The 18,555-nt window shown below is 44.4% G+C and overlaps 1 protein-coding gene and 1 pseudogene across 1 annotated transcript; both read left to right on the top strand.

Annotated features, from left to right (window-relative positions):
• The first annotated feature begins 5,885 nt into the window (after nt 1-5,885).
• LOC124671231 (crossover junction endonuclease EME1-like) lies at nt 5,886-18,505 on the top strand. The gene is made up of 11 exons (XM_047207630.1): nt 5,886-6,849; nt 7,773-7,924; nt 8,018-8,083; nt 8,171-8,324; nt 8,442-8,548; nt 15,168-15,343; nt 15,791-15,854; nt 15,930-16,048; nt 17,052-17,141; nt 17,857-17,971; nt 18,061-18,505. The coding sequence occupies exons 1-11, from the start codon at nt 5,886-5,888 to the stop codon at nt 18,208-18,210; spliced, it is 2,157 nt and encodes a 718-aa protein (XP_047063586.1). The 3' UTR covers nt 18,211-18,505.
• LOC124679809 lies at nt 9,916-10,038 on the top strand (annotated as a pseudogene).
• Nucleotides 18,506-18,555: the final 50 nt, after the last annotated feature.

The following is an 18,555-nucleotide window of genomic DNA, read 5'->3' as shown; positions in this document are numbered from 1 at the left end:
AGTTCACATAAGTGTTTGCTTCTTGAGGTGGAGAGAAATAGGTGAAGCCGACTCAACAATAAAAGTAAAAGAATGGTCCTCCATAGAGGAAAGCATCGATTGCTATATTTGTGCTAGAGCTTTTATTTTGAAAACATAAAGAGAGCATAAAAATAAAGTTTTGAGATGTGTATGTTGTTGTCAACGAATGGTAGCGGGTACTCTAACCCCCTTGCCAGACAAACCTTCAAAGAGCGGCTCCCATTTTATTTTATTTTGGGTGGCACTCCTTCCAACCTTTCTTTCACAAACCATGGCTAACCGAATCCTCGGGTGCCCGCCAACAATCTCATACCATGAAGGAGTGCCTTTTTATTTTAGTTTTATTATGATGACACTCCTCCCAACCTTTGCTTACACAAGCCATGGCTAACCGAATCCTTCGGGTGCCGTCCAACAATCACATACCATGGAGGAGTGTCTATTTTTGTTAATTAATTTGGGACTGGGAATCCCATTGCCGGCTCTTTTTGCAAAATTATTGGATAAGCGGATGAAGCCACTAGTCCATTGGTGAAAGTTGCCCAACAAGATTGAAAGATAAACACCACATACTTCCTCATGAGCTATAAAACATTGACACAAATCAGAGGTGATAAATTTTGAATTGTTTAAAGGTAGCACTCAAGCAATTTACTTTGGAATGGCGGAGAAATACCATGTAGTAGGTAGGTATGGTGGACACAAATGGCATAGTGGTTGGCTCAAGGATTTTGGATGCATGAGAAGTATTCCCTCTCGATACAAGGTTTAGGCTAGCAAGGCTTATTTGAAACAAACACAAGGACGAACCGGTGCAGCAAAGCTCACATAAAAGACATATTGAAAACATTATAAGACTCTACACCATCTTCCTTGTTGTTCAAACTCAATACTAGAAATTATCTAGACCTTAGAGAGACCAAATATGCAAACCAAATTTTAGCATGCTCTATGTATTTCTTCATTAATGGGTGCAAAGCATATGATGCAAGAGCTTAAACATGAGCACAACAATTGCCAAGTATCACATTACCCAAGACATTTATAGCAATTACTACATGTATCATTTTCCAATTCCAACCATATAACAATTTAACGAAGAAGAAACTTCGCCATGAATACTAAAAGCTAAGAACACATGTGTTCATATGCAACAACGGAGCGTGTCTCTCTCCCACACAAGCATGATGTAATCCAATTTATTCAAACACAAACAAAAATAAAAGCATACGGACGCTCCAAGTAAAGCACATAAGATGTGACCGAATAAAAATATAGTTTCAAGAGAAGGAACCTGATAATTTGTCGATGAAGAAGGGGATGCCTTGGGCATCCCCAAGCTTAGACGCTTGAGTCTTCTTGATATATGCAGGGGTGAACCACCGGGCATCCCCAAGCTTAGAGCTTTCACTCTTCTTGATCATAGTATATCATCCTCCTCTCTTGACCCTTGAAAACTTCCTTCACACCAAACTTCTCATAAACTTCATTAGAGGGGTTAGTACATAATCAAAAACTCACATGTTCAGAGGTGACACAATCATTCTTAACACTTCTGGACATTGCTCAAAGCTACTCGGAAGGTAATGGAACAAAGAAATCCACCCAACACAGCGAAAGAAGCAATGCGAAATAAAAGGCAGAATCTGTCAAAACAGAACAGTCCGTAAAGACGAATTTTTAATAAATACTTCCGTTGCTCAGATCAGAAAACTCAAAACTAATGAAAGTTGCGTACATATCTGAGGAACACGCATGTAAATTGGCATATTTTTCTGATTTTTCTACAGAGAAAACAGCCGAGATTCGTGACAGATAGAAATTTGTTTCTGCGCAGAAATCCAAATCTAGTATCAACCTTCGATTAGAGGCTTCACTTGGCACAACAAAACACAAAACTAAGATAAGGAGAGGTTGCTACAGTAGTAAACAACTTCCAAGACACAAATATAAAACAAAGTACTGTAGCAAAATAACACATGGGTTATCTCCCAAGAAGTTCTTTCTTTATAGCCATTAAGATGGGCTCAGCAGTTTTAATGATGCACTCATAAGAAATAGTAGTTGAAGCGAAAGAGAGCATCCAGAGGCAAATTCAAAGCATATTTAAGTCTAATATGCTTCCTATGCATAGGAATCTTGTAAATAAACAAGTTCATGAAGAGCAAAGTAACAAGCATAGGAAGATAAAACAAGTATAGCCTCAAAAATTTTAGTACATAGAGAGGTGTTTTAGTAACATGAAAATTTCTACAACCATATTTTCCTCTCTCATAATAACTTTCAGTAGCAACATGAGCAAACTCAACAATATAACTATCACATAAAGCATTCTTATCATGAGTCTCATGCATAAAATTATTACCCTCCACATAGGCATAATCAATTTTATTAGTTGTAGTGGGAGCAAATTCAACAAAGTAGCTATCATTATTATTCTCATCATCAAATATAGGAGGCATATTGTATTCATAATCAAATTTATCCTCCATAACAGGTGGAACCAAAAGACCAATATCATTATAATCATCATAAATAGGAGGTAAAGTATCATCAAAGTAAATTTTCTCCTCAATTCTTGGGGGACTAAAAAGATCATGCTCATCAAAACCAGCTTCCCCAAGCTTAGAATTTTCCATATCATTAGCAACAATGGTGTTCAATGTGTTCATGCTAATATGTTCCATGGGTTTTTTAATTTTCGGATCAAACCATCCATGTCTTAAATCAGGAAATAGAATAAGAAGCTCATTGTTGTCCATTATGCCTTACTAGTGTAAACAAGAAACAAAAAGTTGCAATTGCAGGATCTAAAGGAAATATCTTCGAGTACTTACAACGGCGGAAAATAGCTAAGGTAGCCGAGATCCGGAGTGTGAGTACCTTTTACCTTTCCTCCCCGGCAACGGCGCCAGAAAATAGCTTGATGTCTACGCCCCCTCCTTTTCCTGTAGACAGTGTTGGGCCTCCAAGAGCAGAGGTTTGTAGAACAGCAGCAAGTTTTCCCTTAAGTGGATCACCCAAGGTTTATCGAACTCGGGGAGGAAGAGGTCAAAGATATCCCTCTCATGCAACCACCGCAACCACAAAGCAAGAAGTCTCTTGTGTCCCCAACACACCTAATAGGTGCACTAGTTCGGCGAAGAGATAGTGAAATACGGGTGGTATGAATAAATAGTAGCGGTAGCAACGGCACCGGAAAAGTGCCTTGCCTAGGACGAGTAAACAAGCGGTAGTAACGCAGCAGTAGTAACGCGAGTAAAACAGTAAACAAGCAGCGATAGCGATATTTAGGAACAAGGCCTAGGGATCAGACTTTCACTAGTGGACACTCTCAACATTGATCACATAACAGAATAGATAAATGCGTACTCTACACTCTTGTTGGATGATGAACACCATTGCGTAGGATTACACGAACTCTCAATGCGGAGTTAACAAGCTCCACAATTCAATGTTCATATTTAAATAACCTTAGAGTGCATGAAAGATCAATACGACTAAACCAAGTACTAACATAGCATGCACACTTGTCACCTTCATGCTAAGAAAGGAGGCATAGATCATATCAATACTATCATAGCAATAGTTAACTTCATAATCTACAAGAGATCATAATCATAGCCTACGCCAAGTACTAACACGGATGCACACACTTGTCACCATTACACCGTGCAGGAGGAATAAAACTACTTTAATAACATCACTAGAGTAGCACATAGATAAATAGTGATACAAAACTCATATGAATCTCAATCATGTAAAGCAGCTCATGAGATTATTGTATTGAGATACATGGGAGAGAGATGAACCACATAGCTACAGCGGAGCCCTCAGCCTCGAGGGTGGATTACTCCCTCCTCATCATGGAGGCAGCGATGGCGGTGAAGATGGCGGTGGAGACGGCGGTGGAGATGACTCCGGGGGCAATTCCTCGTCCCGGCAGGGTGCGGAACGAGAGACTTCGTCCCCCGGATTGGAGTTTCGCGATGTGGCGGCGCCCACGGAGTCTTTACGGGTTTCGTCAAGCTTGATAGGGTTTTCGCGACGGAGGCTTTAAATAGGCGGAAGGGCAGCCTCGGAGGGGCACGGGGCCACCACACCATAGGGCGGCGCGGCCCCTCCGGCGCGCCGGGGTGTAGTGTGGGGCCCCCGGGGCTTCCCTCGGCGGCTCTCGGGTGTTCGGATGCTTCCGGGCAAAATAGGAACACAGGCGTTGATTTCGTCCGATTCCGAGAATATTTCGTTACTAGGATTTCGAAACCAAAAACGGCGAGAAACGAGAGCTGCACTTCGGCATCTTGTTAATAGGTTAGTTCCAGAAAATGCATAAATATGACATAAAGTGTGCATAAAACATGTAGATATCATCAATAATGTGGCATGGAACATAAGAAATTATCGATACGTCGGAAACGTATCACGGCACGACGTATTTTTTTTCGATTTTGCATTTTTATAACATGAAAACATAATTTACATAGTAAAAGAAATGAAAATAAAAACCCTAAGAACGCCTACGCCTACTGGTTCTCGTCGTCGCTGTCGATCACGACGAGCTCCGGTACCACCCACGGCCAGTTGGGAAGCACCGGAGGTGGTGGAGGTGGAGGAGCCCAGGCCGGTGGTGGAGGAGGAGGAGCCCACGCCGGTGCTGGAGGTGGAGCAGCCCATTTCGTCGTCCCCGTCGTCGTCGTTGTCGTCCTGTGCAGGCGCCGGCACCTACCGTGTTCGACGATGAGGCACCGGTGGACGGTCAAAGAGCAAGTCCCTGTCGCCCAGGAAGCCCGTCTTCCTCCTCGGATCCTTCTCAGACTCGCGATAGGTGCGCCAGCTGTCGGAGTCGATGGCGTAGGCGGGATCGACGCGGAGGTCCAGAGGCAGCTACCGCCGCCTGCCGAATCTCGGCGCTCCTATATGGCTCGCGCGCATGCACGGGCGGGACGGGCAACCGGAGGTAGCTCGGCCGACAGCCGTCAGGCATGTGCACGTCCCCCCAGCCGTCGCACGGTATCCAGTTCGCGTGCATCAGCCGCCGCCCTCCAGTGCGCGCGCAGAAGAGGCAGCCCCGCGCGGGAAACGATGATATTGAAGGCGGCGCAGAAGCCCAGCCGCCGCCCGCCAGTGCGCGCGCAGAAGAGGCAGTCACGCGCGGGAAACGATGCCATTGAAGGCGGCGAAGAAGCCCAGCCGCCGCTTGCCAGTGTGCGCGCAGAAGAGGCAGCCGCGACATTGATGGCAAAGGTTGCGGCGCAGACACTGAAGCGATGGCCGCGGAAGCGATGCCTCGATACAGGCTCGCTGTCAGGCGGGCCCGGTGGAGAAGCGAGCGGTCAATTTGGACGTCCGCGCAGCGTCCACCGCGACGCATTCCAGGCGCAAATATGCGTCGGGTTTGCGTCGCTACAGCCGGCCCGGTCACTATGGGTCGCCCCGTCAGAGTGTATTCCAGACGCATTTTTTCGGCCCAGATGGACTCAAACGGATTTGAACGACTGTTTGCGTCGCTCCCGTTGGAGATGTCCTGAGATTCTCATTGTAGCGCTCTGTAGCATTTTTCTCTTCCTCCATGGCGGACTGATCATCCAAGAATAAACTAAATTGCTTTAGATCGAGATTCAGGAACCGCTTGGCAGTATTGCGGGTTTGAGTTTCGGCTGGACTTAGCCACTGGAGAATTAACTAGCACCGGTGGAAGGAGTATCGTACACACATCGGACAGGAATCGTCGTGTGTGAAGCATATTCGAACGGAAACCCTGTCCCCCGTCTCCGGCAGAAACCCTCGATTCCCCATTCCCCAATCCTCGCAAACCAAATCCATCCATGGAGGAAACCCCAGGAGACAGCGCCCTAGCCCCTACAATGGCCTCCCGGGTCTCCGCCGCCCCCGCCCGCATCCTCGACCTCGACGTCGTCGACGTCGAGGACGACGACGACGACACCGCCGCCTCCACTCCCGCGGCCCTCCGCGCCCGCGCCCGCTCCCGCATCACCACCTCCGGGAGAACCCCGTCTTTCCCCGACGCATTCTCCTCGTCCGCGGCCGCCCCGAAGCGCCCGGCGCCCGCGTCCCCCATCCTCGTCGAAGACGACACCCCGCCCCCGCCGCCGAAGCGGCGCCAGTCCGTAGCCCCGGGCTCCGTGGTGCCCGAGACTCCGGACTGGCACCACGTCCCGTGCTCGCTCCCCCGATCCCGGGCCACCACCCCCGACACGCCCGATTCCGTTCTCCGGAGCTCGTCCCGCTTCGGCTTCGACTCTCCCGATCCGGAGATCCCCGGGCCGGCTTTCCCTCCCTCCATCGACGCCGACATCGTAGTTCTGGAGACCCCGGGCTTCACCACCCCGCGGCCTTCCAGGGCCGCAGCCACCGTACCCGACACCCCCCAGTCGTTCGTCCCCTGCTCGCTCGACCCCCGACCCGGCGACGCCGCCCCCGAGATGCCCGATCCTGCTCTACCACTCGACTTCGATTCTCCCGATCCGGGGTTCCCTGGGCCAGCCGTCCCCGGCTCCACCGATCCCGACATTGTCGACCTGGACACACCAGACCCCGTCACCGCATCGCGGCCTTCCGGTGCTGCAACTCTAACCGGGGCTCCCCACTCATTTGTTCCGTGCTCGCTCAGCCCCCAACCCCGCGGCGGCGCTGTTCCTGCTATGCCTCATTCTGTTCTCCCGCGCTCGTTTGAGTTCGACTTCGACGCGGCGGCTGCTGCTGATTTGGGGATCCCTGGGCTGGCTTTCCCCGGCTCTGTTGACCCCAACACAACACGTTTCTGCAACCCCTCGCTCTTTGATGTGGCTGGACCCTCCACTTTGCCAGGTTTCTTTTCTGCTGCCCCTGTGCATACATTTCTTGGTCAAGTTTCTTTACTTGTAGGCCTGTAGCTGTTTTCTCTTTTAGACTCCATAATAATTGAACGATGGTCATCTTGTTGAGCTGTGGGCACCAAGGACACATGCTTCATCTGTTGAATCTGCTCCAATGCAAGATGTATGAATTTGGTTATAGTTGTGATTTAGGTTGCAAGTCATTTTGCTCTTCTTTGCTTTTTAAGATTTGTCTCACAATCGACTATTATATCGCTGAACCTGCTGATTACATCATATAAAACTGTTGCTTTTGTGCGAGTTGATATTGGTGACGATACCACTACTCCAGTAATTCCCAAGCAAGACTGCCAAGTTATGCATTGTTTGCTTCGTCATGCGATTTTGGACGATTTGTTGGTTCATATTTATTTTAGCATCTGCTGTATGTAGGCCAAATGTGTGCAAATTCCTTGACGACTTAACCGGTTGAAATTGATATGGTGGCATATGACTGAGGACCGTTTGAGAAAATGCGTTGTCAAGAAGTGCACAGGCTAAATGCAACACTTGTCTATTTAGAACTGTATCATCTTGATTCTTGAGCTGTGTACACATGCTAGAACTACTTCCTCTGTCCCATAATATAAGATGTTATTACAACCAATATACTATAACATCTTGTATTATTGGTAAGAGGGAGTAATATTTTGGATAACAATTAAGTTAGTAGATAACACTACTTTTTATTGTTAGATTTCTTTCAGAGATAAGCCTATAACATCAAAACTATTTATTTCAGCTCTTGCCTCTTAGAGAAGTTTACTTTTGTATTTTCTCTTTCTTATGTAAGAGGTGCCCTATGTAATTGTATTAATCACTAAATGGATACAATTCTTTAGGAGTAACTGAGTAACTCTAGTTTGTGCTGTACAGGACCTTCTTCTCCGATATCTCTGGACAGTGATGATGAGCTGGATGACTTTGGGTACGAAGCTCCGTTGAGCAACTTGATTTTACCCTGTGAAGATTCTACTTTGCAGGAAGAAGAGAACAACAACAATGCAGAAGAAAGAAAGACAAAACAGGTCTGGCTGAATAAGCATGTCAGCAAACAAACTTCTCTGTTCAAGTTTCACAATTGACGCAACTTAAGTAATAAAATTTGTTGCCTTGTTTAGGGAAAGAGGAAATTAATAAAGGAAGGGAAAGCAAAATTGATTGAAGAGAAGAAACAACAGCGAGAGGTCTGGTTCGTGAAGAAATGTTTACTACGGCGCATGATAAAGGATAGATGCAATAGATACCATAAGAGGGTTTTGTTTACTTTGCAGGAAAATAAGCTCCTGAAAGAAGCTACTAAAGCTCAAAAGGCAGAGCAGAAGAAGTATGCCAAAGAAAAAGAGGAGTGGGAATCAGGAAAACACGCTTTAAAATCTATTGTCGCCGAGATTGATTCGACAATCATTGAAAGTGGCTCACTTGGAGGTATTTCAAACCCTGAACAATTAAGTTAGCTGCGTCAAACTATCACATTGGTCCCAGCTATCGTGAATTTGTCCTCATCTTTCTCTATTGCTGAAACATTTGTATCTTTGGAAACAGGTACTCTCCTGACAAGGTTTTCAGAGAAGAGCCTTAAATATCGAGTTCAGGTCAATCCACTCAGGGGATCAATTTTGTGGAAAATGGAGGTTCCTCCAATTGGCGAGGTTAGCTCTTTGGTCATAACTGTAGCTCTCATGTAGCAATTGATGCTTCCTCTCTTTACTTTTAGCCTTAAGAAATCCCAGCACCCCAATTTTCTATGACTACTTTTGCCTTGATGATCTCAATCTAAAACTTGATCATGCGACAAAGCTCTCTTGTCATGTAACAAATAATATTTCTGTGCATAGAATATGAGCTTCCCTTAGAATTAAAGTGGTCGCCCATCTCGTATAGTAATTATCATCCAACAAAGCTCTCTTGTGGAAGATAATAAAATGATTATAAATACTTGTAAAAAAAGAACTGACTGGAAGCATTTTGCTGGAGCGAAGTAACTGTTGCAAAATGGATTTTTGCCATGGTCAGGTGAACCATAAATTGCAGAAAATAGTCAGATTTAGTCAGGATCTTATATTGTAACTAGTAATATGCCTGTGCGTTGCAACGGAAAATATAAATATTCTAATGGTTCTACACAATCAACGTAAACATATAATTTCAGGATTACCGTCCATATCAAGCATCGTTGTCAATAGCAAAGGCATGATATTGCTTTAGCAGTACCTAAAAACTGGGAGATGAGAAGGGGACTAACATACAGAAATATAAAAATATGTATGAGAACAAAATCATAGAATCAACTCCCTTCTCGTTATCCAAATTTGTTTGGAGAGCCTCCAAAAAAATTAAATCTGTATTTCTCTTTGTCATGGACTCTCCAAAATATCACTCTCTGATGTTTTGTAACTATCAACTTTCTCTATCTCAAAACATAATAGAACAATAATCCAAAATGTTGTAATAATTCATAACAATGAACTCCAGCTCATTCGACAGTTATTCAAGATCACAATAAACATCAGCACAACAATACACTTACCTGGTCTCTCCACTCTCAATCTCTCACACAACCACAACATGAATGGTTAACTTACTTTGGCGTAAAGAGAAACCAGCCCTTGAAGCATCGTGATCTTGTCCCCAATCTTCTAGCTCCTATGCACTCTCAGAACTCTCATTCTCTATCTATCCATCTCTCTCACAAATGAAACTAACAGGCTCCTCATGCACGAGGCGTTGGTGCCTGTATACTTTGGCATAAAGAAGAACTCTTTTGCTTTTGACCACAAATTCATTTCATTCTGTAGGCTCTGAAGCAATATCTATGTTCTAAATCTACATTGCTTGACAAAGAAATCAGCACAAAGAAATGGGATCAGCGGAATCAGCATAAGTTTTTTAATTGATGCTTGAATCTAGACCACTTTAAATCAATAAATGTCCTTGCCATTAATTGAGGAATATCAGTCATTGAGGAATGGTACATTCCACTGTTATGATGTTCAGTTCCTTAACAAATCAATATAAAATAAGTCAACCAAGAAGTTTGATTTAAAGCACCGGATCCCATCAGAACTCCGAAGTTAAGCGTGCTTGGGCGAGAGTAGTACTAGGATGGGTGACCTCCTGGGAAGTCCTCGTGTTGCATCCCTCCTTTTGAAGGGCGGGCCTGGTGCAGCGATAGAGCCTCACTGGCTGTGACCAAGAGGTCCCAGGTTCGAGTCGCGGTCTCCTCACATTGCACTTTGTGAGGGTAAGGCTTGCCACTAACACCTTCCCCAGACCCCGCATAGTGCGGGAGCTCTCAGCACTGGGTACGTCCTTTTTTAAGAAGTTTGATTTAAAACTACCACTAAGGAGTACATAAAACAAGCATAAAATAACTTCACCTTCTGCTACAAATCAACATAGAAAGACAAGCTCAGTTAGAGAAAAAAGAACAAGAGATATCTGAATTTGTCGTCGAACAGGCACTGGCCGAGCTCGCTACATTTAAACCCTGCTGCATGACACGACTTCCACCTCCAGCTTGACATGAACAACCATCACATTCAGATTAAACAAATCGAGTGCAGAAACAAAAAAACGTGAGTACCTACCCGACAAATCGAGTGCAGAAACAACTCAATTGAAGCTTAATAGAGCTTACCCCGCCCTCAACAATGTCAAGCCTTCTATTTATAGCATTTAAATCCTTTAGCAGATGGCATATCCATCTGCTTAGAAGCCACTTACCAGATGCGGTTATGCAGCGATTAAGTTGCTCATACAGAGTGACTGCAAAAAAGTAAAGACTATACTGTGTCTGTATATTAGAAAAATTGTCACATCAGGGTACCAAATTTACTTGAGCGGAACATAGCTAAAAGGTGGAATCCACCCCGATGATCTACCGTCACAACCATTGCTGAAAATCTCCAGGCTCACAAGAGTGGCCAACTAACCATCCATTATTAGACAAGTTTGGTACACATTGTAAGGTAAGACTTCTCAATTTTTTAGAGCATTGTCTAACTGTTTTCAGATTGTAGTTTATCAGAAGTTGAACACGTGAAGTTGTAACCGGCAGTCTTATGACAATCACATAAATATACTATGATTTGCAAATGGATTTTTTACATAATTAAAATGTTCTAACGAATAGCATTACGTAATGATCCAAAATCAGAACAAACAATCACGCCAATTCTTGCAAGTCGCGTAATGGTTGTGCTGATTTGCATATATTTAGCTCATGGAAACAGTAGATTAATCGGTCTGTAAGAACAAGAAAGATGATGCAATTTGCTAGCAGAGATGACAAACACATAAGTTACTCGCAAAAGGTCAAAGAGGCGTTGACATGCACAACATGGCCATGGATTTCAGCCGGTATGGGATGGCACCGGCTTCCAAGTCCGCATTCTTCTGGGCGATGAGGCTTGGGTACAGTGATGTCGCTCGCTCCCAACGCTCTATCAGAACTGAATAAGGAATCAAGCATTATAGAACAAGAATAAGGACAACTTGTACATAAGAGGCGTATTATGTTTCTTGTCTTCTTCACAGTGATTGCTACAAAATGCCAAGCTTAATTCTTCCATTCTCCTGATGTGTTAGGGCTAGCTAAAAGAAACAATACAACAACATCAATCCTTCATCATTTAGTGTGTATCACATTAATACATACTCCAATGGTAGGAAATTTCGCTAATGAAGAACATAACTCTTCAGTTAGCAACAAGGTTGGTTATCTAAAACAATTATACGAACTAACCTGACTTGAGAGCATCGGCATACTTGTGCATAGCAAGATTTTTGTAGCAGACCTGGGCGATGTTGTGGGGCTCGCACAAGATAAACACAGTGCTGCACGGTGGCCTCCGCCTACCTGTTGTCTTGACTATCAAAAGATGCGCATTACTCAAATCAGCAGTAGTCTGAGTGGGAAAATGAGGAGTGAAAAGCCCCATCTTCAGTATGCAGGAATCTACCGCAGCACCACACCTAGCTTGGTTTCAACGCATCAGACTATTGCGCAACACAAGCCGCTGCCAGCAGTCATTACTCGCACGAACTTTTCGCGAGGCCGCATCAGAGCGGCAGGAACGATGACGAAGGAGCAGGCACCATGGAGCGAAAGGAGCATCCACCATGGTGCTCCAGCAGCAGAGCGGACCCTCAAGATGCTCCACATAGGACGACGCCGGAAGTAGGGGAAGTATAAGCTCAAGACTCCAAAGGTAGGATCTGAGGCCAGGGATAGACGCGTCCGTCCTGGCCGTGCAGACAAAATCAAAAGGGGAAGAAGACCCAAAGTCGATCTCGGGTTAAAGCTTAGCAAATCGTCAAACACCTTGAGTGCATTCCCTTACACCAAGAAATTGAGAAGGCAGAGGACTATAAAATGATTGAACTGGGGAGTGAAAAGGAGCGTCGTATTATAAGAAGAGTAGCATAGCTCGTGGTCGTCTTCAGAGTGCAGGAGTGCGGGTGGCGCTTTGTTCTCGCTCTGGCCGCCATCACCTACCGCCGGCAATGCTCTCCTCCTAACGGCTTCGCCTCATCGTGACTTGCTCCCCCACCTAGGTTCCTTGATCTAGCGAGCCACCATCGACATCACGCGCGCGCGGAACTTGTCCTCCGCTCAAAGACTTTCGGCGACCCAATGCTGATACGGCGACGAGCTTGTCCGACCGACGAGCACGAGACCGAGGCCGGAAGCAGCGATGTTGTTGGTGGTGCCAGTGACAACGCCCATGGCCCGTAGCGGGCGGTACAGGATCTTGGGGCTCCGCTACATTTGTGAGGTGTGTACCGGAAAGAAGAATTAGCGGAGAGATTTCAGCTGATTAGCACTGGGCCTTGGGGGGCCCATGTGTCGGCGCAGTGGGATGGTTGTCGAGGACATATTGATGAAGCGACACGACGTACCATTGACGACGGAACACATTCGTGTTTTTTAAGTAGTAGAGATATACGTTATCAACATAGGCATGTTTTGGAACGCAGCAATAGGAAGAACACATGATTGGGCCTTTTTGATGTTGGTGCAGCCCGAGGCTGCACTCTCTCTCTCACTGCTCACGGACAGAGGTAGAAGAAAGGGACACAACACAAAATTCTTGCCGGCGCACGAACGCTGCCACGGGCGCACCAACGCTCTAGTCTTTTTCATTTTCAGCTGGCTATTACAAATAGAGAGAGACACTCCAACACACACCTCGGCAGCCCCGGCGGTCCTCCACGGCGACCTGCCTGCCGGCCACTAAACCTATCGGAGACTACATCTTCTCTATTTGCCCCACACTTCTACACTCGATGCATACAAGATATAAATAGCTGCTGACGCCATGCAACAACCCGGCCGGCTGCTACGCACACGACCAGGAGCCACTAACTCCACGCTTGCGATCAGGAGCCACTAACTAAATCTATGCTTATCCATGCACTAAGCCACCAACAGCTAGCAGACTTGTTCTTCTCCTAGAATATCTGTAAACAGCACACGACCTGGCCGCACCCACACGCGCACGTACACATGCAAACAGCCTCTAGCTAACAAACTTCAAGATTAGTGCTAACATTTTCCCTCCTAATCATGAATCGGCTAGTCATTGTCGTCGTCTTCTTCACGATCGCCCCGCGCACGAACGCCTTGGCGACCCGTTTTTCCTCGTTCGTGAGCAGCCTGCTCCTCCGCGAGACCTGAGAAACATGGTGGACACGAACGCAAGCACGGACTCGCGCGCCACCAACGCAAAGCTGACCTGGGACAGCGCCACACGCTGTCGCAGCAACCATCTTCTTCCTCGCGACACACGCCGGACAGCCTCCAGCGACAAACACCGAAGGATGTAGCCGAACTCGAGCACGAACTCGAGCACAACGGCGACATACGCCTCAGCGACGAACGCCTCCACCCGACGTCAACCACGCGCCTCTACGCGCAGCTGCACCTCCACGGTCGCCGCTCCCTGACCGCCATGGCTGTCGTAGCCTCCACGCCGCCGTGTAGCGCCTCCGCGGCATCCGCCGCACGCACGCGGTTGCCGCCGTGCTCACCGCAGACTCGCCGCGCCACGAGGCTCTGATACCAAATGTTGGTGCAGCCCGAGGCTGCACTCTCTCTCTCACTGCTCACGGACAGAGGTAGAAGAAAGGGACACAACACAGAATTCTTGCCGGCGCACGAACGCCGCCACGGGCGCACCAACGCCCTAGTCTTTTTCATTTTCAGCTGGCTATTACAAATAGAGAGACACACTCCAACACACACCTCGGCAGCCCCGGCGGTCCTCCACGGCGACCTGCCTGCCGGCCACTAAACCTATCGGAGACTACATCTTCTCTATTTGCCCCACACTTCTACACTCGATGCATACAAGATATAAATAGCTGCTGACGCCAGGCAACAACCCGGCCGGCTGCTACGCACACGACCAGGAGCCACTAACTCCACGCATGCGATCAGGAGCCACTAACTAAATCTATGCTTATCCATGCACTAAGCCACCAACAGCTAGCAGACTTGTTCTTCTCCTAGAATATCTGTAAACAGCACACGACCTGGCCGCACCCACACGCGCACGTACACATGCAAACAGCCTCTAGCTAACAAACTTCAAGATTAGTGCTAACATTTGAATCTTATATGAAACCGAACTACAATAATTGTTGCGTAGAGGCATTTGGATAGTGGATACTGCAAACTCTCAAAGTAAACTCTCCACCAGGATAGACCTCATGTTTGGTTTCCTCCGAAATTCTTTGGGAAAAAACCCTATTCTATGAAATTCCTTTGATGTAATGCTATGATCCAAAGAGCAAGAATACAATTTTTTTCCTTAGCATTGCAATCCTCCATTTTTCTCCAGAATTTCTTTATTCCATAGGGTCTTGTTGTGGACCAAATCCTTGAAAATTTACAAATAAACATACCATTTGTCTTGTTGGAGGAATTTTTTTGGCCTTAGCTAGGTGTTACTCATCGAATGTTCAAGTTATATGTAGGTATGCCATAATATAAAAGAAAGACCCATACTCATTCCCTGCTGTGTAAAGTAGAACGTAAGTCAAAACACTTTCTAGGTGTGTCATTTCTGTTAATGTTCCATGGGATGAAAAAGATATCATTATGGCACAAAATTGCAGTAGATATAGATCAAAGGTACTGTGTCCTAAAAACTTATAATTGTTAATCTATAATGATACCATAAATATTGTAAAGTAGCATAGCTTTCTGCATAGTCAGCAGCGTGCCCTCGTATTTATCCGAATTCTTAAGTGACATTTGTGCAGGATCCAGCTTCAGTGTCTGAAGTGCCATATATTCTGTTTGTGCTCCAAGCTGAGGAATTCTGTGATCTTATCAGCAGTGGATTCTTCGTTGATCATGTTCGCGAAGTACAAAGTCGCTATCCAACATTCACTATTTGCTACGTCACTAATAAATTGATGAACTATATAAATAAATGGTTTGTTCCTCAAATCTATGTTACCTTATTCTGCTGTTTTTTGTTGATCTTTTATGTCTTATGTGCACCTATGAAATCCCTTGTTTTTCATGCACTAATAAGTAGCTGACAACATTATTTCTAGCTTTGGCATGATAATTTTTCCTAGACTTTATTGTTTTATGTTCACCTGACGAATGTACAGCGGAGATTTTAGGACTGCCGTTACATGCCACTCATCGCTTCATTATTCACTGTGATGGTCTTTTGTCCTGTTTATTATGTAAATCATAACTAGCAATGCCTGGAAAATTATGCAAGAATGGCCAGGAAAAGTGGAAAAACTGACTTGCACTCTGACTAACAGTTTGGAAATATTCCTGCATTCACTTTTAAGGAGTTCAAAATGTACTCATATTTTGCTATTTAAGAATGCTAAAACATCCTATCTTTTTTTTGGCGTGTTAGTGAGCGAACTCAGTATAGGAACCCATCCTGTTCTAATAGTTGGAAACGCCCGCCAGTGGAAGAGGTCTGTTCTCAACTCTATCAAATTTTTAATGAATTTCTCTTTTTCTAGAATGTGTAATGGATTTCTCTTTTGTAGGTTTTCTGCAAATTAGTAACACACTATGCTAGAGTTCACTCAAGGCAATGCTTAGATGAAGCTGAAGTAGCAGAGCATGTTGTTGGCCTTACATCCAGTCTTGCAAATTGCAAATTCAGGTAAGTTTCGTCTGATAGATCAGAATGAAACTTCACTATGTCTTGTACTTTCTTTTTGACAGTTCAACTGATTTTTGTTTTGTTTTGTTTTTCTGTACTCCAGTTACTCTGTCCCGTCATTGCTATTTAGACATTTAAACCATTTCTATCACAGTAGGGTATAATCATATACATTTGCCTTAGCTTGTGGAACCATTTTATAATTTTATTGGAAAATAACAGTGAATTAGCAAAGGCATTTGAAAATAAATCTGTTATATTACCTCCGTCCCATAATATAAGATGTTATCACAGTCAATATAGGAGTATATTGGTTTTGATAACATCTTATATTATGGGATAGAGGGAGTACATCGTAATATACTGAAATCAGACTGAAGTGGAACAGTAAGCTTCCTAGAGTTGATCATTAATATAAGAAGCAAAAATATTAATTGTATATAAGCTTTTTTTCATTGTACAACTGTCATGCACATGATTATGCTAGATGGATGTACTTAATTTGATTTAGGTCACATCAAATTCAGTCCATGTGTTACTTTTCTAGTGGGTACAAGTGTTACATTAGTCTTCCACATACACAAAACCAGAGGAGAAATTCTAAGGTTCTTGTAGACACTGAAAGCCTGTATACGGTAAACTTTCTGTTACTGTTTCGTTATAGTTTGTACTTGATGTTTTTTTTCCTCTGAGGTTAATTATGTACTCCCTCCGTCCTAATATAAGTGTCTCAACTTTTTGTAGAGACGGATGTATCTATAACTAAAATGCATCTAGATACTTCCGTATCTGAACAAATTTAGACATTTATTTTAGGATGGAGGGAGTAGTATATAGCTCCTAATGTCTTCATATTGTGTACTCCTAATGTCTTCATTTTGTGTAATATGGTAATTATATTCAGTGATATCATTTTGCTGCCCATTTGCTGCCCATATGTTGGTTTACTGAATTTGGAAGCAGCTCCATGCTTCATTAATATTCCCCATTGATTGTTGTGTAGGAAACCACTGTCATGGTTATCTGTGCATGCTAACGGTGCAGTAATTCCAAAAAATTTCATTGATAAAGATCTGGCTAAGAAAGATACCTGGTAAGTTGTGCTTAGAGCTATATTACCAAAACAGATTCTGTTCAGTATCGCCCTCTCTTCGAATACTTCTATTTTACTGAACTGAAAAGTGTTCATTTTTTTCATATATTATAAGCTGCACCTTTCCAGTATATCATTTTTTGCATAAGGCCATTTGCACTTTTGCAGTTCGGTTTTTGTTGTCTTTTCCTTCTGTGGAACTAAAATTGCACCGGTTACATACTACTAATAAAAAACGAGTTGCTTGTTCTACACTATAACAGTTCATTCTCTTCTATCTAGAGTAAATGTTTCCTGTCTCGTTACCTGAGTTATGAACTCGATTAAGCAAGTTGAGAAGATTGGCAAGTTGAATTGTATGGAATTGGTAGTTGAAACTCTAGATTTGAGAAGATTGGCTTCAGCTCTCTTACATGTAAAGCTAGTTACCAACTTGGCTCTGTTTTTTGTGCTAACTTAATCCAGAGAAACCACCTGATAAATGATCACAATGCTTAACTAAAGCTGAGCAACAGGATTGAAGCATCACAGCTGTCCTTCAGATTAAAATGTTGACCATGGTGATGCTAATTCTGTATCAATTTTTTTAGTCAAATCCATCATTTTTAGCATCCATGCATAGATTATTTATAAAAATTCCAACATTCAGATTAGAATTACATGTCCTTTATCCTGCTTTTATCCTATCTAATGAGTAAGTAAATCATCCGTGCAGGATGAAGGCTCTGATAGCTATCCCCAAAGTCCAGCCAAGGTTTGCCCTCGCAATCTGGAAGAAGTACAGCACCATGAGATCTCTTCTGAATGTATATATGGATCCCACTAAAACTGTGAGTTCTTCCCCTACACCACAATCGTAAGTAGTGCAATAGGTTGACAGGTCTTCCTTCCGGCACTCTTAACTTGTGCATGATAACAGGATCGCGAGAAGGAGCTTTTGCTTCAGGATCTGAAGTGTGAAGATCGCGTAGGTGAGGAAAGCAGAAGGGTGGGACCAGTGTGCTCCAAAAGGGTGTACAAAACTCTCATGGCACAAGACGGAGGAATGGAGGCAGATGCTGCCGAGTAAATCCTAATGGTCGATACGTGAAGTCGGGTCGGACCATTTCGGACTTGTTAAGCTAGTGCATATGTATTTAGGTGTTGCACCACCAAGCTGAAATTTCAACTCCCTGCTTATGTGACAAAGCTTGTTAAGTTAGTGCATATGTATTTAGGTGTTGCACCACCAAACTGAAACCTGAACTCCCCACTTATGTAACATATCTTGTTAAGTTAGTGCATAGTATGTATTTAGGTGTTGCACCACCAAGCTGAAATTTGAACTCCCCGCTTAATAATGAAGCATGTTAAGTTAGTGTGTAGCTATTAGGTGTTGCACCAGCAAGCTGAAATTTCAACACCTTGTTTATGC

The sequence above is a fragment of the Lolium rigidum genome, chromosome 7 (genome assembly GCF_022539505.1).
Source record: "Lolium rigidum isolate FL_2022 chromosome 7, APGP_CSIRO_Lrig_0.1, whole genome shotgun sequence".
NCBI lineage: Eukaryota > Viridiplantae > Streptophyta > Magnoliopsida > Poales > Poaceae > Lolium > Lolium rigidum.
This window is presented reverse-complemented; position numbering and strand designations above follow the sequence as displayed.